Source organism: Cetorhinus maximus, chromosome 6, assembly GCF_964194155.1.
Source record: "Cetorhinus maximus chromosome 6, sCetMax3.hap1.1, whole genome shotgun sequence".
Taxonomy (NCBI): Eukaryota; Metazoa; Chordata; class Chondrichthyes; order Lamniformes; family Cetorhinidae; genus Cetorhinus; species Cetorhinus maximus.
Window position 1 is genome coordinate 16,751,273 of NC_135884.1, and position 23,451 is coordinate 16,774,723.

General features: G+C 44.1%; 1 protein-coding gene across 11 annotated transcripts in view; it reads right to left on the minus strand.

Moving 5' to 3' along the window:
• The window catches only part of setd5 (SET domain containing 5), a 169,940-nt gene that overhangs the window by 46,737 nt on the left and 99,752 nt on the right, over window positions 1–23,451 (minus strand). For 10 of the 11 annotated variants that reach the window (XM_078543252.1, XM_078543259.1, XM_078543256.1 and 7 more), the window contains 4 exons: window positions 22,621–22,866; window positions 10,944–11,252; window positions 8,980–9,222; window positions 6,971–7,112 (listed from right to left, as the gene is read on the minus strand). In XM_078543252.1, the coding sequence (XP_078399378.1) occupies window positions 6,971–7,112; window positions 8,980–9,222; window positions 10,944–11,252; window positions 22,621–22,866 (940 nt within the window). The remainder of the gene's footprint in view (window positions 1–6,970; window positions 7,113–8,979; window positions 9,223–10,943; window positions 11,253–22,620; window positions 22,867–23,451) is intronic. The other variant, XM_078543261.1, reaches the window with a different exon arrangement.

Consider the following 23,451-nt stretch of genomic DNA (forward strand, 5'->3'; position numbering starts at 1 on the left):
AGCCTCAATAATCATGCATTGCTGGGAAACATGCCGGTTTGTTGGCGCTGGACTCTCATTTGCCTGCCACCTTGCCACTTCCTATGCCAGATGCCATATTTAAAGTGCAGTCGCATGCACACCTCTCAGTGCTTCCAGCACAGGACTGCTGCACAGAAGATTGGCCCAAAAGGCAAGAAGTCTGCAGCCCCCCCCGATTCAGTGACACGTCCCTAGAATGCCTTTCGGAAGCTGTGGAGGCCCACCATGATGTCCTCCACCTCCCCTCTGATCGCAGGAGGTCTGGCAATCTCACCACGCTGGCTTGGTAGGCGATGGCATGGTGGTCAGTGCCAATACTGCACAGAAGAGGTTGGTCATGCAATGCAGAAAGAGGATGAATGATCTCATCTATGGCGCCAGGGTAAGGCAACCATCCCATCACTCTAAACTCACACACTCAAGCCCATCGCACATCCACTGGCATCTCACTCACTGCCAGCTCAAGGGACATCGCCACTTACTCTCTCACACACACCCTCACATCTCCATCTGGCCTCAACTCCTCTAAAGACTGTCTCCTCAGCCCTCACCATCTTGAGGGGACTTGCACAGATCAACTTGTGTCCCCACACACACTCTGGGATATTTCCCTTCCCGAGTATAGTCCTGGTCCTGCAGCCATTGAAAAGTCACCCCCGCTTTATGGCTGGTCTAGTAGGTAGAGACCTGCCTGTGAGCGCCCCTCAAAGTGATGTGGTCCTGCCTGCGAAGCCTGGTGCTGATGACCGCGAGTGCTGCCTGAAGCAAGGTAGGCAAACAAACCTCGAAGTCCCAAGTGAAGTACAGCTCGCCAGGTGCAATCGTTTATGTACAGTTGCGAAACACATCGGTGTGATGATCCAGTGTGGGGGGATGATTCCAGTAAGCTGGACTTATAATGAAATGCAGATGTATTACAATGAAGTTCCCAACGTCTGACGGCGGGAAACATGGCCGGCCACTGACGGGCAGAGAGGACGATTGCAAACAGGGTTCACAACGTTGTGAAAACGGTTTTTGGCCTTCTCGCCATAATGTCCGCTCACGTCACCAAACATGGCTACCACCAATGGGCACGGAAAATTCCGCCTGCCCCTAGTGTATTTTCCAGAAATATCAGAATGCAGATTAACATGCTTGCCACTTGCCTTTATTCTGTTGCTCTATTGTATATTGGACTGAGATTCACAAAGTTGAGCTCAGTAATTTTCAAACTGATACCTTTTTGAGCAACATTAGATAAGGTGAATATTGTTCAAACATCATTAGTAAAAGCAGCAGGGCCCATTTGATTCAGTGCAGGTGACTGGTTCCATTTATCTCCTTAAGTTAGCAGTTTGACCATCAGTGGACTCTTCAACATATCTGTATGTTTCAGGATTTAATATATTTAGAATTGAAAGGAGGAAGATGGAGTTTGAGGTAATGGTGTTCATCAGAAGCAACAGAATGGCAGTTTCAATAAAAAATATAACTACACAGAATCCATTTGTATTAAGATAAAGCATAGTGTTAGGAAATAGAGATAGTTTAAGTAAGTTATATTGGTATTTGCGGGTGTTAGGGATGGGTTTTAGCTTTACTGTTTAAGTTTGATTTGTATTTCTGTATCTGTGTGTTAAGAAAAGGTCAAATTGAGTTTTAGTTTCATTTTAAAAGGTGCCTGCATTTCTAATTACAGCTTTACGACTGTTGCAGCTTAATTAAACAAACAAGAGTAGAGAAACTGGCCTGTTGTCCAGAGAAGCAGGTCACTCCCACAGACACATAGAAGAAACTAGAAACAGCAATTTGATTTGGAAGCTGTCTGAGTTCAGCTGGTTTTGAAAATAACTGTCAGCTGAGACTGGAGCAAAGGGGGCAGATAGCCAGTCCCAAGCTAAAGAAAATACCCCAAAATCTAGGGGAGTGGAACAAGAGAAAGTCCCAGGAAGACCTTCTAGTAAAAGGGAAGGGCAGGAACCTGGAAAAGATTCTGTTAAGTGAAGTTAAAAGTGAGGGGCAGAGAGAAAGGCTCCAAGCTTCAGATTTATAGAGATAAAAGCTGTAGAAAGCAGATATAAAGCAAGAGGCCTGAAGATCCAAAGAGATGGCTGAAGGTCTGTAACTTTTTGCTACAGGTATGTAAAGCAGTAGTGTACTGTTGACAGCTGAGTCGGTCAAAGAGTGTGCATCGAAGGGGAGAAGAACATCGGAAGAAGAGTTCAAAACCCTGGAGGTAAACCCTTGCAGAAGGCATCTGAGAGAAAGTGTCGGTTTGGGAGAAGATTCCAAGGTGAGGTCTTGGAGAGTGGAGATTGGAAACACTTGTGTGAAAGACGGATTGCAGTGAGGCCGGTTGGCTCACGGTGTGACGAGTGTCTAGCAGGAGTTGAGGAGAGATCCACAGCATCTGGTTGAAGTGGCATCTGTCACTTGATTTCAGAGTGTGGTGTATTTGACCACAGGTCACCTTTTTTTGTTTACATGGACTGTGTACCTACTGTGAACATTATAGTATAAAATAGCTTTGTGTTTCAAGAAGGCAGCTCACCACCACCTTCTCAAGGGCAACTAGGGATGGGCAATAAATGCCAGCGAAGCCCACATCCCGTGAATGAAAAAAAAACTTGTGCTATCCTGACAAATCTGTAAAGGTATAGTTGTGGGTGAAGGAGTATTGTAATAACATTGAGTTCAACAACTTCAGGCCATGATCTCTCTCCTCTATCCTCACCCCTGTTTCAATCCCCTTTTTTCTATATTCATTTTTATTTTTTATCCACTTACTTTTATTTTATTTATCCATGGTTTTATCCCCTTTTCTATCCTCCTTCTATCCCATCTTCTATCCTTTTTTCCCACACCGCCCCCTTCCCCCACCCCATCCCCAAAAGGAACATGTTACTTGTTCCATGTTGCTTTTTCACACAATGCTACCTTTGTTCTGCTATTATCATTCTGTTTTCTTACCTTTACGCCACCATCAGTACCTTTTTTAGCCCTTACCACTACCATTAACACTCCCTTTGTCCTTTTGTTCATGACATCTTTGTCAATCTCTCCTTGTCCCCACCTATCGCTGGCCTTCTACTCAGCTTCACCTGCTCCACACCCCCTTAAACAGTATAAATTTAATCAAATTTCCACTTCCCTTCAGCTCTGAAGAAGGGTCATACGGACTTGAAATGTTAACTTTGTTTCCCTCTCCACAGATGCTGCTAGGCCTGCTGAGTTTTCCAGCATTATCTGTTTTTGTCTCAGATTTCCAGCATCTGCAGTATTTTGCTTTTATATTACTATAGTATTGTAATATAGTTCATCTTTTCTTCTTTAATAAATGTTTATGTTTTCGTTAAAAGTTCATTAGCTGATTCCGATGACTCTGAACAGTAGCCCCTCTCCACATATCTAAACATACAAACAAAAGTTAGGATCTATCAAGCTGGGTTCCACCCTGGGATCAGGCTTGTCCAGTGGTAACCTCAGCTGGGGACCAGAACAATTGGAAGGAATTGGTCTCACTACAGACCACCAAATAATGGAAAGGAAGTGGAAGGGGAAATATGTAGGCAAATGGCAAAAACACAGGATTATCATGGGAGTAGAGAGAGAGAGATAGGGATAGAGTATTTATAGTGACTACAAGGCTCCAATATGTAAGAATTCTAACAAGGGAATAAACCCTGCTAGTAATGAAAAATGAACTGAAGCAAGTAAGTTAAATGTGAGAGAACATCTAGAAGGCAGAGATCACAATAGAATAAGGTTTAAGATAATGATTGAGACATACATAAATAACACAAAGACTAAAGTAATAGATTGGAAAAAGTGGACACTGAGGCAATGAGGATGGAGCCAGGGAAGATAAATTGTTTAAAAATATAGACCTAGTAGAACGGTGGGCAATATTTAAAAACAGATCAACAGTGTTCAAAGGAAATATATTCCATTGAAAATAAGTAAAAAGTAGCTAAGATAAAAAAGAGGTGCGGGTAAAATTAAAATTCGAAAGAAAAAGGCATATTCAAAATGCATTAATGATAAAGGGGAGGTTGACAAAGGGAATATGATGAGCTTAGAAAGTGGTTTAAAAATTATTAGGACGGCAAAGAGGAAATCTCAAATGAAAATATCAAAGAATAAATGATAAAGTATTCTATGAGTAAACAATAAGGAGAATTAGGGTCAGGACAGGGCTTCTAGGGGTTGAATAAGATAAATTTCAAGATGTTACTCAAATGGCAGGGATACAAATCGACGCTTTACCTCCATTTTCAAAGAGAAAACTTCAAAAGAGAAAATGACAACAGTATAAACAAAGCCATGAGGAATAAAGGGAGAAAATACTAGAAAAGCTAGCCAAGTTAAAGGGGACAAAACCCCAGGTCCTGCTGCAATGCACCTGCATATACTTCAAACAACTGAGGACGTAGCAGAGGCAGTAGTATACACATATAAAATCTTAAAGGGAGAAAGGAATAGTGCCAAAGGACAGGCGAATTGCAAATCTAATTCCTATCTTCAAGCAAGGAGATAGTTTGCAGAGTAAATTCTATCAGCCAATTAGCTTAAAATCAATCAGAAGAAAGATACTAGAATCTTATCTAAAAAATCAAATTAAGAATGCTTCTAGAGATGGAGATTATAACAAAAAGAGAACAGTAATTTTTAAAAGGAAAATCATGACTAACCAACTTCATTTAAGTTTCTGAATAAATACCAGTGTAGATAAGAGCATTTCAGAGGATGTGGTATACATGGGATTTTCAGAAAGGCTTTCAATAAAGTATCACATACATGTCAAAGGTCTTGGTGTATCGAGACAGGGACCAAATTGCAGAATGGACTGAATGTTGGCCACAAACAGAAGATATTGGGTTGAAGTTAAGGGAAATTTCTAACACTACAAGAAAGCAGTGCTGTGCTGGGCCAAAGATATATACTTGGACTCAGAAGTTGGAGGCATGGAGTTGAAATTTGCAGATGAGACTAAATTGGAGGGTACAGCTAATAACAATGGAGGACAAACAGGTTTGAAGAATGGACAGAGAAATGGCAATATAGCCATTTATAGAAATGTTCAATATAGCGAAGCACGCAGTGGCTCATTTTGGCAGAAGGAATAAAGTGACCACTTATTCATTGGTGAATGTCAAGAAAACAAGAAACTGTAATATTTTCCTTCTGTTAATAACCTGGTCATATTTCCTATGTACCGGAAGACAGGCTGTTGGGGGTTTGTAAATATCATAATTGAACTAAGAGCCAGAGTGACTGCAAGAGTCTAAAACCAACAGTAATAAGTGGTTTTGATATGTTAATGAACCAAGAGGAACTTCAATCAGAGTTTTACATAAAGCAATAAAAGGAACAGGAGTGGTTTTGAATTCAGAGTCACAGAATCACAGAGCAGAAGAGGCCCTTCGGCCCATTGAGTCTGCACCGACAAATGAGAAACACCTGACCTACCTACCTAATCTCATTTACCAGTACTTGGCCCATTGCCTTGAATGTTATGATGTGCCAAGTGCTCATCCAGGTACTTTTTAAATATTGAGTTGTTTTAGTTTGAAGGGGGTATATGCAGGCTGTAAAATGGTATAAGTAAGGTAAAGATAGGGTAAGTTTGTTTTTAATTAGTCTAAGAACAAGGGTAAAGAAACAAGTTTAGTCAATTCTGGGAAGAAAGCATTTCTGAAGGGACTGGTTGAAACAGTACAGAGATCAAAGGGAAGGAATGCATTTAAGGAAATACTGATGCCTAGATGGGGTACCCAGAAGACAGCAGGGTAGCTGGTCAGGTCTCCTAGAAGACAGCAGGATAGCTGGGCAGAACTCCCAGAAGACAGTGTGAGCAAGGCCAGACAGGGAGAACCAGGTGCTATCAGCCTCAGGGGGAGCCCCAAGAAAAAAAAGGCACTGTGTGGTAAAAATTACTGGAATTCTATAGATTTTGAAAACTATAAGCATATTTGCTGAACAGAAAAGGGGACGGTTAACTGAGGGTAGTTAAATTAAGATCTTGTGGAACTGTTTTAAAGTATTGTTTATTGTGTGAAGCCATTCTTGAGTTGAAATGTAATTGTGTTTTTTTTTGCTTCATTCTTTTAATAAATGTTTACTCTGCTATAAAATCATCACAAGTAGTCGGAGACATCATTTCCTGATTTCAGAACCTCTTCTCATACTATACAAATTGCAAAAGCCGTTTTGGCAGCTGTTTCAAGTTTCCCTCTGGGATTTGGGCAACTTGGCCTTTACCATTAGCCATGCCATAGCATGGGTGAGAAACTAAATTGGGTAGAGGAGCAAAGAGATCTGAGAATACAGATACACCAACCACTAAAAGCAGCTACTCAAATTGATAAATCCCTTTCAACCCAGGAAAATTCTGCAGAACCTGCACTATACCTCATCCAAGGCGCTGGCACATTTGCAGTCCTTCATTATTTAAGTTGTCAATTTTAATGGTAGATAATGCCAATCTGCTGAGTGACTTTGGGAAGGCATAAATAAAAGAGCAAAGATGATGATATGGTGTACTGGAGCACTAATGGGAAAGAAAATAATCTGGGTTCCCCCTTCTGAAGTTGCATTGTGATCCATGCTGGAAATAAACATGCACCAAAGTCAAATGAGGATGGGATCAGGCTGTTTTAATGTCCACTGTAGTCAATTAGCCTTGTCAGTAGTAACTGATTAGACTTGCATATGAAGCACGACCACTTGATGGGTGTGATGTTGGTCTTACATCACACCTTCATCCACCATTCAGTTCTTAATCCCAACCATTTTCTTGCAGGGAAAGAAGGGAAAAGCATAAAGAGGTCTTCCTTGGATACTTCCTTACACCTCCTGGCGGCAACAGGCAGATAGGCATATATATAATCTGATCTGAATTGTGTAGAATGTATGCTGACTGGTTTTGCTGTGAGTGATGAAAAAAGAAGTTACATTTTCCACCCACCTGTTGAAGCAACAGTGCTATCTGGTATGTCAGGAACGTTGCTGCTGTCACTGCTTTGGTATAAGGGTGGCGTTTCTTGTTCTTTGTCTGGTGCATGGGGAGTTTGTACCATGGCCTCATCCATTGCCTGTTTTATCCACCGCTGAAAAGAATTAACAGATTAATTATTCAACATAGTTTAACAACTCAGCACATTTCTACTACACTACCACCTGTGTGAAGGTGACATTATAAAGAAACATGCGCCACATAGAAACATTCATAAAATTGAAAGCACATACCAATCACTGATAAACATACAAACAAAAGTGCAGAGGTGAGATTCTATTACATCTGTTGTTGAACAAATGCATTTGTTAATGTATTTCTTCAGAACCTGACAATGCCAAGCCTTTTTCACAAGGCCTGACAAGTAGTATGATGAGCCAGTATTTGATTTTGGTTCTGTCGAACACTCTGAGCTTTCAAAAAGGCAACATGATGTTCACATTTATTCTGCAGGTCTCTAACTTTACACTGCAATTTTCTAGGGTTAATGTAATTTCTTAGGGACATCCCCATCCCCTTGTAGCTATTTTGAACTCTAACTCACAAGCAAATAAATTTGAAGGGAGGTCACTGTAAACCCAACCAGACCCTAATAAAAAATGTGTTGAACCAAATGAGAACTCCTTTTTTAAATAAAATCATTTTGTGTAACTTGTTGACAGTATTTAATTCCAGTTAAGCTTCTATTAATAGTTTGTAATATTTTGCTGAGCTAATACAAGTATCAGTGCAGTCCCTCCGAAGCATTTCACCATTGATACTTAACACACAGCCCAATCATGTTAACTAACTTGGGTGATCTTCATCATTGAGACAGCTTCCTGTGGTGCCCACCGGCCATTGAAGGCTTTGAGCAAATACGGTGGACACCACATGTGTTGTCTATGGTCACCCAGACATGTGCAAGACAGTAGAAGAGATTCTCCCACTTATGATCCTACACATCCTGCATCTGTGGGTGACGGATTCCACTGGAAGGTACTACTAACTGCTCACTCAATTTGCGCACCAGGAGAAGCAAAAATTGCAATGAAAAAAGGGGCTGCAGCTCTGGAATTTCATGAAAGTATAGAAAACTGACTCGAGTGGGAAAAGTGGACATGTGACCAGGACAAGTGAAGGCCAAGAGGACTGGTTAAAATACTCAGTGGTGCCAGGGAGGATCCCCAAATACAATGTTTTCTACTGGAATGCAGTTTATCTGAAGAGTGCTTCAAAGATTTATAGTCTAACATCTAATATTTTAACTTCAATCCAACGTTTATAAAGCTGCCTGGTGCTACAACTCATATGGCAGAACAGATCCCATGATAAGTTTCCAGCGTGCACATAAGTGGCCAAATGGCCTCCTCTATGGGAAGAACTTTCCCCCGTCGGAGGGGGAAGAAGTGCAGGAGCAGACACGCCTCCGATCGGCGCGTGCCGCCATTTTATGTGGGTGGGCCAAAAAGGGCACACTCATCTCCCTGAGGCTAAATGCTGCCTCAGGGAGATTGGCGCCAAATTTAAAAATGGTCAAGGAGCAGAAACAAAATTTCCCTGACATGTCCCCTCATGTGACACTGTCACGTGAGTTGGGACATGTCCATCTCTTTAACTCTAACCTTTAGTAAATTTTTAAAAACCCTCATGAAACCTCATCCCGCCCGTGAATGAGGTTTCATGCTTTTTCTGAAGCCCACCAGGGCTCCCGGCCTGTCCGCCAGCCTTAAGGTTGGACGGGCTGTCCATTAATTAAGTCAATTACTTTTTAAATGGCCTCAATAGGCTGTTGGCAGGTCGGTGGGCACACAGCTGACTCAGCTGCGCCCCTGCCAACCTGAAAATTGAAATGACATCGGGAGTTCCGCCCGACGTCATCCCACGTCATTTTACGCGTCGGCGAGCGGGCCCTGCCAACCTAAAGATCCTGGCCTATGTTTCTATGTTGTTTAAGTTGCAAAGATGGTGTACACGCTTACCTTTTTGCAAGATCCATAGTTGCCGTCACACACAACTCTCTGTCTTCGTCTTTCAGGGGTGAAGGGAGAACCAAAGCGGATGTAGTGTTTAGGGGTTGTGCAAATATGGGGGCTGTGGCTCAGGCCTGGCAGCATGTTCAGTGTTGTTGCCAATACAGTAGGATCTGTTGTGATGCGTAATGGTCGGTCATATGGGCAGTCTGATCGCTCAACCTTGTCATTCAACCATTCTGTAACCAAATACTGAACCAAAAGATGGGAAAAAGTTCAAACAGAAAGTCGTAAGTCACAGCAATTCCATGAAAATTTATAAGTTCCTGGATTGTCCAGAATTTTCCATAAATCCTAGTCACCCACTAGTCGCCAGCCCTTAGGCCTACTGAGGCACTTAACTGCCCGATTAAATGGCAATTAAGGGTCTTAATCTACCTCCGCTTTCATAAAACGCTGGGCATTGGCAGGCAGGCCAAAGTGCGAAGGCCATTTACTTCTTTGAAAAGGCAGGAAGGAAGTTTTGGGGTGGGGTGGGAAGAACATCGATTGGGGGGGGGTGCCCTGTCCGCTTCGAGGGAACACCCACCCCTCACTCCCCACAAGATGTCAAACCCCACTTTATTCCTCCCCGCTTGCCCTCCAAAATCTAGCCCCCCACACCCCCTCCCCTCCCTAAAACCTTGGGGCTTACCTCTCTCCGATGGCCATCATTCTTCTTCCTGCACTCCCTTGCAGTCCTGGTGGTACCCACTACTGCTCTGGTACTGCTAGAGCTGCTGTCCATTCAGATTGGCCGGCAGCTCTTGAGGGTGCGGCTTCCTGTCCACTGAGGGGTGGAAGTTCAATCCTCAGCCTATTTAGCCTGTCCTCAGTCTATTTAGTCTGCCCTCAGCGTATTATTGCTGCGTGACAGGTTTTTTAAAAGTTGATCCTTTTGGAACCAACTCTTCTTCCAGTCTGCCCACTCCCCTCGCCTGTAAAATTCAGCCCATGAAGTACACATAGATTATAAAAACTGCAAGTATTGTTCAATTCAAACTCTTTTATGGCAATATTTACTATAATATGCATTCTGGGTTGATCTGTAACCAATGGAAACTTTAAGTAGGTTCAATTAGCAGTGATTTTTGGTTGCAAGCGTCTGGCACAAAAAAGGAACTCTGATTTTGAAAAACAAAAAGGAAGCTCTAGCTAATATAGCAGGGTTCTTCAGTAACCGCTGGGACTACTAAAATGCTGAAAGTTTGAGTTCAAGTCAGAGCTGGTCCATTTAAGATAAAAAGAACCTATAGCACCAAAGTTCATTATGGATGAGGAAGAGTAACACATCTTCTATCATAACAATAAGGCCACATTGTTTGATGCAAATGTCCAGGAAATGTCAGGAAGGTTGGAAATTTACACCCATGTCGGAATTTCACTGGCTAAAATAGCGTCCACCAAGGGTTGAGGGTAATAATAAAACACAAAAAAGTTCACGCAAAATTTCCAACTATATGCCTTTCAGAACCCTCAAAAACTTCATCCAACACAAAGGCATTTTCTGCATCTAAGCAAAACACTATGACAGAGTTTATGCATTATGTTCATCAGATGATTGAATGAATATCACTACAGATAAATCCCATAGAATTGCCCTGAATCAATTTAATCATCAAATTATTTCAAGGCAAGGCTGATTTTGGAGTCATAATTTAATAAAGGTATATAGTTCATAATTAAAATCTCAATTGTACTTTAACAAAATAATGAATATATGTATTTGCAATTCAGCAGGTTTTGGAGATGGTGGCAGCCTTTCGCAACTCATATAAAAATTAGTAATATACTGTCTGGAAATGAGGGGGTGCAGTTTTCTTTATATATAGAAATGATGAGCCTCTGGGGTTTCTTTCATCATGATCAAGCAGTCCAGTTTAGATTTCTCATCTCAGAGGGAGATCAGCCAGGTCACACTTGCACACACTTACCCTTTTGGTTTTAGGATACTTGAGACTGGTTCGATTGGTTTGGGAGACAATAGCAGATCCTGATGTAGTCTCAACTCCTGGGGCTCCTACACTTGCCACACCTTCTGTAGATGTAGAGTCTGTCACAACAGCTCCTGTTGCTCCCTCCTCAACTGCTACAACTGGTGTTGGTTCTGACTGGCTACTTGCTTGTCGCTGTCGACGTAGTCGTTGTGCTGAACTGGAGCGATAGCGTGAGAACCGATTTTTGGGTCTGGGTTTTGTTGGTTTTGAAGCAGGAGGTTTAGCAGGCTTCTCTGGAACTTGCTCCTATATTAAAGATGTGAGATAATTAAACAAAGGTTCTTCAAGCAAACAGTATATATTCTATAATCTAAAAAATTAACCACTGATGAGTCTCTCAGAAATAATTGAAATTGTTGAATCTAGATACTGTATCAGGAACTGCTAAACACAGACTAATGAAAGATATGTTGAACAGATTATGACAGTATGACCAGTGATATCGGACCAAGAAAGAAACTAATAAATAGAATTGGCCTCTATTTTCACATTTTAATTTATTTTTTAAGTGGGGCGCCTTCTTTTCTCCCCTTCATTGCTTTTCCTCACATACCACCCCCTATAAGGGGAGGGCAGCCCAGCAAAGGCATGTCAATAAATTTATTTCTTCCCTACAGCACTGCAACAAATTAGGAACTCAGGCTCCATTTCCCCTATTCTGCTTTATCCCAACTGGTTCAATTTACTGTGTCACATAGCCAAAGTTCAAATGCTGATTTAGTGTAAGTCAACTAGAAAACAGTAACTTCAGACAGAATTTTCCATTTTTGAAACTAAGTGCTGTGGCGGGCGAATTGTGCTGTACTTTCTCCGCTGGTCAGAATGGTAGGAATTCATTCCCAATTTTGTGCTTGGAAGCTAAATAATTATGCATAGGCGAGTATCTCTCCAAATCACATGGCAGGTCAGGAACTGATTCGCCCACCCTGCCATTACCTAATGGGGTCGAAGACCCAGGCACCATATTCAAACGCCACCCGCACACACACATTCACTCTCTCCAGCCCAGCTTTTTTCAGGAGACATCTCGAGATGGCTGCACACAGGAAAAGGCTGTCCCGAGGTATAGCCACGACTCCCTTGAAGTTTTGATAAGAGGAGTGCGCCAACACCAGTAAATCCTCCACCCCAGGGATGGCTCCAGGAAGCCCATCAACCTCACCTCGTTGGCCTTGGGGGGGCAGTTGCAAGGGAGGTCAGCTCGCCGGGCACCCGCGCCAGACACGCTATACAGTGCAGGAAGAGGATGAACGGTCTCATTCACTCTGCTAGGGTGTGTCAACCTTTAGTTCACTCCAATCTCACACTTTCATCATAGTATCATGCACTCAAAGGGTTACACTACACAGGGAACAATGTTAGTGGCGGACACATCAGCACTTCACAGTCACTTTCCCATCACCAGCATCTCATCTAACATGCAGCACTAAGACCATCCTCAGCCCTTACTGGGAGGGCTCACCACACACAGGAGGCATGCATGCTTCCCAACCTTCTCATCGCATTCCATGCCCTTGTCTTCATGCAGGCCAAGCTTGACCACAACAAAAGGGAGAGATCCCAGATAAGAGGTGGGACAACCAAAATCCAGGGGCTCACTCCCTTCAAGGAGGATGCCACCAAGCTGGCAGGGGAGGACAGGGATCACTCCTGTGGGGAAGGCGAGATCAGCCTCTCCCAGCGACCCAGTATGAATGAGCCCTCCACGAGTTCATCACATCCTGATATTCACAGTGAGTGACATACAATATTGTATTCAGCCTGTTCATCAGCTAAATCTATCTTCTCTCTTATGGGCACCAGCAGGTCCAGACATACTAGCAGGGCCCACTTAAGCCCCAGCCCATCTCAGAGAAGGGTGCTGAGGAGCCATTAGACGATGATCTATCACCACGTTCACCTGTACCCTCCACCAGCACAGAGACACGCACACCTCAGAGGCTCATTGTTCTAGATTAGGCTCGGGATTACTTTCTGTAGAACACCTCACCGACGTGTCTCCACAGCCGTCGGAGGCAGTGACAGCCCAGGTCTCTGGCACTCGGAGAACTGCTGACTCAGGCACCTGCTGACTCTGAGTCACATGATGAGCCTCTAAAAGTGGCCGCCGAAAAAACACTGGAGATGCAAAGACTGGCGAAGGAACATCAGGTAGAGTTGCGAGAGGCAGTCAACAGACAGGAGCGAAGGATGGAGGAGTCCGTCCTGACTAATGTCATAGCTCTAACATGCCAGTGCCTCAAGGTCACCATGGGAAGGATGGCGGCCGCCTTGGAGACCTGGGTCCAGCAGGTTCTGCTGGAAATGTGCTCAGAGCTTCACTCCATCACTATAGGCATTGGTAGGATCCATCAGTGGTTAGGTAAGAAGGGGGCAGGGCACCTTGACCTCCCTCCAGGTGACCCTTCTCCTCAAGGAGTCAGGGAGGGGCCCTCGGGCACCCACAGGGAGGATGAGCATCTGCTGGACACAGGAAATTCCAAGGGTGTCCAGCTGCTCAGAATCCCCTCTGCCTGTGACCCCATCAACTCCAGCTAGTCAGGCCAAGGAGGGTGCACCTGCCCCTGAGCAGGAGACCCTTATCAGGGAGGAGTCCTTGAGGTCTCAGGCCTCCAGCAGAGGTCCACCAAGGTCATCTCAGACAGCAGGGTGTAGCAGTCAGCAGGCTGCCTCCTCCTCTGCTGTGGATGTCGGGGCTGCACCTAAGCGTAGCAGTAGGGTTAGAAAAACTATGAAATTTTGACATCACTTCTGGGTCATTGGTATTCAATCACTTTATATATTATGCACATTTGTAAATACATTTGCTGTTCATGAGAATGGTCTTGTCATTTGAAAGCGTCATCCATACGCATCTATGTGCCCTCTTATTGCAAGGGTGAGCCATGCTCCCACTGAGTAAGCACCTCCCCTTGTGAGTCTCACATTCATGTGATATCTACCTGACTCATAACCACTCTGCCTTTGTGTTATCTCAGGGAGACGTCTCAAACTTTTTATTGGAAGAGTGTGCAAACCACGCTAGTGACCTTTTCCTTACAAGATAACATGGAGGTAGGCCTAAGGTAAAAGCAAAAAACTGCAGATGCTGGAAATCCAAAACAAAAACAAGAACAAAAATACCTGTAAAAACTCAGCAGGTCTGACAGACTCTGTAGAGAGGAATACAGTTAACGTTTCGAGTCCGAATGACTCTTCATCAGAATTACATCAGAAGATAGGCCTGCTCAATAGTCTTGGAGGGCTGGTTGCAATTGTATCTCTTCATTGGTAGTGCCAAAACACAAGACCTGCAGCCATAATGGTCTCTTCAACCATGCGCGCATCTCAATGTCTGCTGAAGTTTCCCATTAAGGTGACGATGACTGCATCGAGTCCTTTAGTGCAGCATTTATGCTGTTGTGCCGATCTCTTCCCTGAGCGCATGGGTACATGGCTCACTGCTGACCTTTCCAAAGGTTAGGGCATGTTGAATCATGAGGGTTGAAAGTGCAAGTCTGAATGCTGAACTTGCTTTCAATGTTACAGGTTGTGAAGGCCTTTCAGTGCACTGGCATGGCATTAAGGGACAGGAGGAATGTGGGCGTCTTCCATTGCCTGCACCTTACTCCTCCTGGAATCTTGTGGCTATCAATATGGCATAGGCACGTCTTCCGCGTCATGCTTCTTCGATAGCATTCTCATGTGAAAGCTGACCCTCATCTCCCTCTTCAGTTTCTTGCCCTTCCTGCTCTTCATTGTCTGAGCAGCTCTCAGGCTCCCCCATGTTTCCCTCTGGCAAGGGAAACTCCCCGTAGAAATGCAAGGTTGTAAAGGGCACAACACCCTCTGTGGAGAGTACGACAGAGCTTCACCTGAGTAGTCGAAACATCAGTGGTAGGGTCCATCAGTGGCTAGGCGAGAAGGGGGCAGGGCACCTTGACCTCCCTCCAGGTGACCCTTCTCCTCAAGGAGGAGCCCTCGGGCACCCACAGGGAAGTGCATCTTCAGGATGCCAATAGTCTGCTCGATTATGGATCATGTCGAGCTATGTGCCGGGTTGTATCTCTCCTCTGAGGCACTCTGAAGACGGCACACGTTTGTCATGAGCCATCATTTGACCAGGTTCCCCTTATCCTCAAGCAGCCAGCGCCGTAACTGCTGAGGCCCTTCAAATATGTGAGGCACCTGGGTGTGACTCAGGATGTGAGAGTCATGGGAGCTCCCAGGGTGCCTGGCACAAATGTGCATGATGTGCTTCTGATGTTCACACACCAGTTGAACATTCAGGGAGTGGAACCTTTTCCTGTTAATGAGCATCAGGGGTGCCTGGAGCCCTCAAAGCCATAGTGCGGCGGTGACCCTCTGGGGCACCGGCAGGGGATGTCCTCGCAGTCCATAGGTTGTTAGATCCTCCTGCAGAATGCGGAAGATAAGATCCACCACATCTCTGGACAAATGCAGACGTGTGCGCCATTGTCTTTCGCTCATGATAAGAAAGTCTTCTTCGATAGGCCGTTGGTTGCACGAGTCGCATCCGTGGGATGGGTCTAACCTCCTCATCCTCTGGTTCCTGCTGGGGCTCCCCTGGACCATGGACCTCAGGCAGGGCCTCCTCTCGAAGCTGCACTAAGTGGCGCCAGGCCCTTCTTGGACTGGAGACCCTCCTCCATTGGATCAGTACCATCAAGAAGGCAGCATTGAGCCCAGGCTCCATTATTCAATCCTCCTTCTCCCTGTGAACTGATAGATGCAACAGATTAATGAATACTGGGAAAATATAGTAAAGCTTGCACTTGCTAAAAGAAACCATTGTCAGGCCCTAGAGCTGCGCCTGTGCCACTAGCTTGTTGCTGATACAGTCTTGTAGCTGAGGCGCAAATTCGCAGACCTAGGTGACCAAGATGCCAACCCTGACGCTTGACATCTCAACCCCATAGAGGTTGGAAGAGGTTTGGATGCTTTCATGAAATGCGCCACCTTACCAAACTCACACCTGCAATCTCTGATACTCTTTCGAGTTATCAACAGTCACAGATTGCAACTCTTTTGAGTACAATCACAGTTCTTGGTTTACAGGAGTGGGACATGAACCCACAACCCTCTGATTCAAAGGCGAGGGTGCTATGAACTGAGCCACAGCTGACACCTCTCTGCAATCTCTGAAACTCTTTCGAGTTATCAACAGTCACAGATTACAACTCTTTCGAGTACAATCACAGTTCTTGGTTTCCGGGAGTGGGACATGAACCCACAACCCTCTGATTCAAAGGCGAGGGTGCTATGAACTGAGCCACAGCTGACACCTCTCTGCAATCTCTGAAACTCTTTCGAGTTATCAACAGTCACAGATTGCAACTCTTTCGAGTACAATCACAGTTCTTGGTTTCCGGGAGTGGGACATGAACCCACAACCCTCTGATTCAAAGGCAAGGGTGCTATGAACTGAGCCACAGCTGACACCTCCTGCAATCTCTGAACTGGCATACTGATTAAGGTTAACTTGCAAATGAGCAATGATTGGATGCCCTTTGGCCCATTATCCATGCCAATTGGAGAAAGCACATTAAAGGTTTTCATTGATGATCTGGCAGTTATGCAGCAGCTGTGCCTCATTAATGGGTGCCTACATTCTCCATTATCACATTCCTCTCTGTTAATTCTCAAATGGAGCAACTGTATTGTGAAGCCTCTCATTAATGCGCAAAAGGGATTGGCTCCAATGGCACCTTCTCAAGGAAGTCTTCCTCTTTCTCTCAGCTCTGCCTCTATTACAATGCTGTGACTCTAAGAAGTTTCAGAGTGCCCCCTGAAAGGGCCCTTTAGTCCAGCCATGCACCCTTGCTTCAGACCCCTCCTGTGCAGATTCTTTTCCAGTTTCGATTTCAAACTGCGCCACTACTTCATAGATTCAAGATGGTGGTGCTCCATTTTTATTTTGAGACCAGCTTCGACCCTCCCCGTCAGTGTTTGGGTCCCTTCAACGTTCCTGGAACCTTACAATGTGCAGGTAGATCTCCCTCTGATTATTCTCCAGCCTCCCCCAGTAATCCTGGATCCCATTGCCGTTGTAGTGGACATTCCAGCCCTGCCCACTGAACCCATCATTGTTGACGCCCCCATGCAGATCTCACCTTTCCCTATCTTGAGGCTGAGAGCATGGTAACCGACAGAGGAGAGCCCACCCAGGAGAGCTTCAAATACCCACCACCTTTATTACGGTTTTCCCATTTACAGGCTGCAGATGCCTCCGTGAGCTATGACTATCCCAACCCAATACCAAGCCAGACAAGCCCATTGCCACCAACCATGAACACGCCCTGCACACCAAGCTGTGCCTTATCCCAATTGAACACACAGGCCTTGCCCCTCCTTAGAGCAGGGCTATGACATGCATGCCTTTAATCTCTCTCTGACTTGTTGAACCCTGACCAGAGATGATGGCTAACTTTCAATGAGCTCCCCCATTCGCCCAAGACTGATCACAATACAGTCTCCCTTCTCTTCCTACCACCCCCTCCATGAGTCACTGTGCAACCCATCCCTCTGGTGTCACACTAACATACATCCCCCATTCCTGTTCCGGAGTCTGTGTACATCCCCTCCCATTCATACAGTTCGATTCCCATCCACGCCCTTCTGTGTCTGCGTTCTAGTCTTCCATGTCGGGCTCCAGCTTCCCCACCCTTGATCTCCGTTCTGCATGCCATCATTCCCCCTCCCCTCCCCCCTTCCAACCCCATTGTCCCCCCAGGTGTCTGCATCCTCCCCCAACAACCCCCCACCCCCACCCCAAACTCAATAAGGTCTCTGTTTCAGGCTGCAGTCCTGCCTGAGAACCGTTGCACAGTGGTGTCCCCCGCAATACAGAGGCACCCATCTTGAGCAGACCAACCCTACATCCCCACCAGTTTGGCGTTCCATTGCCATCGTTAAGAAACTGGAGCAGCGCTGCTGCAGGTAGGCTTTGAATGTTGCACTCATCTTGAAGTCACGAGTAAAGTAAGGGCTGACAGATGCTCACGACTCATTTTCAAACGTGTTTCAGAGTGGTCTGAAGTCCCACTGGCATGATGCAAGATTGGAAGGCAGAATGTGATTCCGCGAGTCTCATATTTAATGAGCATTCACGACATGGTAATGCATGCAAATGGCGTTCCCGACGCTGATCAGCGGGATACTTAACCCGCCATAAAAGGGGCGGGTGAAAAATTCCAAACTATTTACCTACCGGCGGGAATTTGATTTTTGGCCTCTCTCCAAATTTTCTGCTCCCGCCCGCCACGAAGCCCGCCACAGGCAGGAAGGGAAAATTCTGCCCTTCATTTCCGTGATTTGGATTTGAACACAACAGAAACAAATGGGATTGGCGAAGAAAACAATCAACCGTATCTTCTTGTGAACAGAAAATCCCATTATTTTATAGCCGTTTACAATCGTATTCAAAAGGGTGTAAGATGGATGATATGGAAATAGAAACATATCTGACCAGGAGCCTGTGTGTTGGACACAAAAGCTAGTTCTTTTGTACAAACATCCCTCATCCTGAAGAATATGAAGACAAATCTTCAATGCATACTTCAGTTGGCCCATTTAATGCTAAAGTAATGTATCAATCACTAGGATTGGTATGCTGATGTTACCAACTACTCTATTTGAGCTGTTCCAGGTCAGCAAGTAGGTTAAAAAAAAACTAAGGCATTTATTCATAAAACATGAAAGCTTTAATACACTGCTCATCTTTGGCTTCCTATTGTTTTTATATGGATTTTATTTTTTCCATCCCTTATGTATCATGCCAGACATATTTCCCAGCTGTTATGTGCAATTTTCTCTTGATATAGGGAATACGCAAACTCTACTCGATGGCTATCTTGTAGCAGATAGTAAAGAACATAAGAAATAGGAACAGGGGTAGACCATTCGGCCCCTTGAGCCTGCTCCGCCATTCAATAGCTCAAGGCTGATCTGCTTGTGTTTCGATTTCCACATTCCCATCTAACCCCAATAACCTTTGATTCCCTTGCCTAACAAGAATCTATCTACCTCTGCCTTAAAAATATTCAATGACCCCGCCTCCACCACCTTCTGAGGCAGAGAATTCCAAAGTCACACAACCCTCAGAGAAAAAAATTCTCCTCATCTCTGTCCTAAAAGGGCGACTCCTAATTTTAAAACAGTGCCCTCTAGTTCTGGACTCATCCACAAGAGGAAACATTCTTTCGACAAGTCCATTCAGAATCTTGTATACTTCAATCAAATTACCCCTCACTCTTCTAAACTCTAGTGGAAACAAGGCCACTCTGTCCAACCTTTCCTCATAAGACAACCCACTCATTCCAGGTATCAATCTAGTAAACCTCCTTTGAACCGCCTCCATTTACATCCTTCCTTTAACAAGGAGACTAAAACTGCACACAGTATTCGAGGTGTGGTCTCATAACATAAGCATAACATCCTTACTTTTATGTTCAATCCCTCTCATAATAAAGGATAGCAATCCATTAGCCCAAAAAATCACAACGCCTTAAACTTGAAACAGATTTTACTGTTGGGGGTACGGAGGGGTGGGATTCCTGGCTGGTGTTTTTAGTTGTGTAATCCCCACAATTTGTTTGCCCAGATGTACAGATATTACAAAGAAATTTTTTCAATTTACCCATTCAATTTCATTCGTAGATGCAATGAGACTTAGATTTTTTTTCTCATAAATATTGGGTGATATGCCCAATGAAATGATCAAACACACAACCTTCCCAGCACTCAGATTCAAAATCAACCCTATTATACAGAGGTATAAGGCCAGTCAGCTGCTGTCAACCAGCATTCTCCAGTACATTCTTTAGAAATATGCAACAGCAACACCCAATGGCAGTAATTGATACTGCACAAACATGTTATTTTAAACTTTTTTTCTCTTTGAAGTCCTATATGCAGACAAGGAAAGGGTAAATTCTGAAATGTAATTTAGGGAAGGAAATCTGCCGTCCTCATTTGGTCTGGCCTACATGTGACTCCAGACCCATAGCAATATGGTTGACTCTTAAAATGCCCTCTGAACAAGGGCAATTAGGGATGGGCAATAAATGCTGGCCTAGCCTGTGACGCCCATGAATTAATAAAAAGTAGGCAGACAGGGAAAAGCCTCAACGTAATGACGTTGAGTTTACACAGCGCGTCGGAGGTTTGCCCTCTACTGAGTGCCCTCTTCACTTGTTTCTTCTTCTTACACACCAGTGATCCAATTTCAAAATCTACTAAAAGAATACAGGAAATAGGAACAGGAGTAGGCCATTTAGTATTTCAAGTCTGCTCTGCCATACAGTACAATCATGGCTGAACTACCTTAATTCCACTTGCCCACACTATTCCAAAATCCCTTAATTCTCTCAGTATCCAAAAAATCTATTGCTCTCTGCCTTGAAAATGTTCAATGATTGAGCATCTGCAACCTGCTTGGGTACAGAACTCCAAAGATCCACAGCCCTTTGAATTAAGAAATTTCTCCTCAACTCAGTCCTAAATGGCTGACCCTTTATTCTGCAACAGTCACCCATTACTCTTAGACACCTCAGCCAGAGGAAACATCCTTCAAAAGTCTACGTCATCAAGTCCTTTAAGCATTTTATAGATTTCAATCAGATCACCTCTCATTCTTCTAAAATCCAGGAAATATAGTCTCAGTCCATTCAATCTTTCCTCACAGGACAATGAGTTTATTCCAGAAATCACACTGGTGAATCTTCATTGCACTCCCTTGAAAGCAAGTATACGCATAATTCCAGAATGGCCTATTGAAAGTCTTAAGTGTTTGTTGGCTCAATATTATGCAATTTCTATTCCACCCAACCCCCCCAAAAGTACAAGCATACTCCAGGGAAAAGAGCAGGCAGGAAATGGGTGTTACTCTGCAACCAGCTGTCAGGAGGCACATAGATTGATGCTTTGGTGACACTCAGCCAATTTTCCTTCCTTCCATGGAAATGTAGCAGGCTCCTATTTGGCTTATTCTCAAGAAAGTTCATTTTTACACGTACTGCAAGCTAGCAAGAAATCTTTTTACACAGCCAAAGCTTGAGAAGTATCGCATGCAATATTAGAAATTTATGCCCTATGTGGACATAAAAGAGGTTCTTATTATGCAGGTCATTTCCATTCTCTGGTGTTTTCCCTATAGGAGAGAAATTTCTCAATGGACTATGGATCCAACAACAGCATCATAGTAGCGAATTCCTAATAGCTGCTGCCCCACTCCACTTCTCCAACACCGTGATATTTAAGTGACAACTTTGCCTCCTGACTCCAGTCTGGATTGGTGATATAGCTTTAAAATCACAGGCAGACCAGGAAGATAGACACAGGGCAGAAGAAATTTGAAGTTAGCAGGGAGAACCGGGATAAATAAGAAGGGATAGAGTTGCCATTTGAATATCACAGTATTGGAGCACCAGATTAACAGCTAATAGAAATGTAATGCTTGAGGAAGCAGGGGAAATGTATTTGCAGCAAATAGTTAATACAATGGTGAGATAAAACTCTGTAAATTTAATTTCAATTTATACAAGAGTCACTGATTTTATGTTGAATAGAATTTTTGTATGTCATCCTATGTTCGATATCATAACTTAAAAAAATGTTTTCTATGAATTATTGCTTCTGTCCAGATTTGACTTTGATGTTCATGTTCAGTGGGACATTGAGGGATGTCAAATGTGAAGTTCATCATGCCAAATATAAATGACAGATGAAAAATTAAACTAATTGCTAGGTGCAGACTTTGACAGATTTATCATAAGTTACTTTAATATCTTAGCGATGTCAGGATGCCCAAGTCATTGAGCACCTGTTTCACATTTGAGAGTTTTTTTTGACAAGTGTTGGCTGAACATTACCTACCACAGGCATGACACAATTGGATCTCTACTTGACCCTTCTAACATGCTAGTGAAAGGCTTGGAATTGCACTTTAAACACTAATCAGAAAACTTCTTTGGATGTGAAGCAGATAACTTCTCCAGGTTATCTCCCCACCTAAATTTTATGTGCTTGTTTTGATACGCATGCTTTGTAGGTCCATTTTCAATTTTCAAACAATCATCCTTCACATACCATGAAGTGAACAGACATTGGGCCATTTGCTACCAGATGCTAGCTCAAATCTAGCAGTGGGTACAGGATGTGAGATAAAGAAATATATTTCTCCACGGAGGTGGAATATTTCCTCACCCATTCCCCTTTCCCTAAAATAGTTCTAAAAGAGTTCATGTTGCATGAAACATGCCCACATCACGATAGCTTGGAAAAAAGTTTCACTCCCTCTCAGTATGGATTAGACTGATGAAATTACTGCGCTACTTCTGCTGAAGAGATGAGAAGCAAGGACCACTGATCATCTCACCAGGCATCTCCATTTTCAACTGGCTAAACTCCGAACAACAAATCATGGAGCAGTTAGTTTGTCCACTCCCACAACTGCAAGTGTCTGAGCAAAACCCATACCCACTGAAGCACAGAACACTCCTAGACAATTAGCACCAAGAAATTCCTAACCTTCCCTGTTCAATGATGTAGCAACAACACCAATAACTTTTCTCATGCTTCTTTGCCCCACTTGCCATTTAAATTCTCTGCTTACCCCTAGCTGTGAAGTTCGCCGTGTGTTTACCCCTGCAAGCTGTGGCGTTTTTGCCCCACTGGGCGGCGGTTCTTCTGCTGCAGGCTCCAGTTTCACCTCCTCCACATCTGTGGTTGGAGTCTCCGGGTTGACATCGACACCAGGCTGACTAGCACTGCGCTCAACCACCTGTTCACGCCTTTTCTTTCTCTTCTCTAAGTTCTCAAATACCTGCATGATGGCTTCCATCTTCCGCTGCTCCCGCGACTGTGAACAATGAGCGTCAAAGAAAACAAAAAAACATAAACAAACCACTCAGAGGATCAAAATCTTAGCCTCAACAATTTATTTCTTCTCATACCTCTCCATGGGCAAATATACTGTTCAGTTCCTAGTGACCAAACCATTTGTCATGACAGAACCATCATAAGCACCCTAGATTACAGCTACAATGCTTAGCATTCTTTCTACTTTTGCTGTTACAGTCTAACACAATTCCACTATATTTCTCTAGATCAATACTCGCTTATTGTGGCTGCAACAAAAACAAAGTGCTCTCAAAGCAGGTAAAAAAATTTCCTCCCCTTCCCAAACTGAAACAGCATGCACACCCACTGAACTGCCGGACTTATTTTGTTTGGCTGGCCCAAAAGGTTGTATATTTCAGACTTCAACCAGTAGAACCATGCTAATTCCGATACATGGCAAGCTCTCCAAAGAGTAAAAGCTCCCTCTTCTTTCCATGCAGGTTCTCAAGAGGTTAATGCGCCATATCCGTGTACACCGGCACTCCCAAGTGGCAAGCGCGTTGTGTTCCTTCCACACCGCTGCTCCCAGGTGGCAAGCACGCTG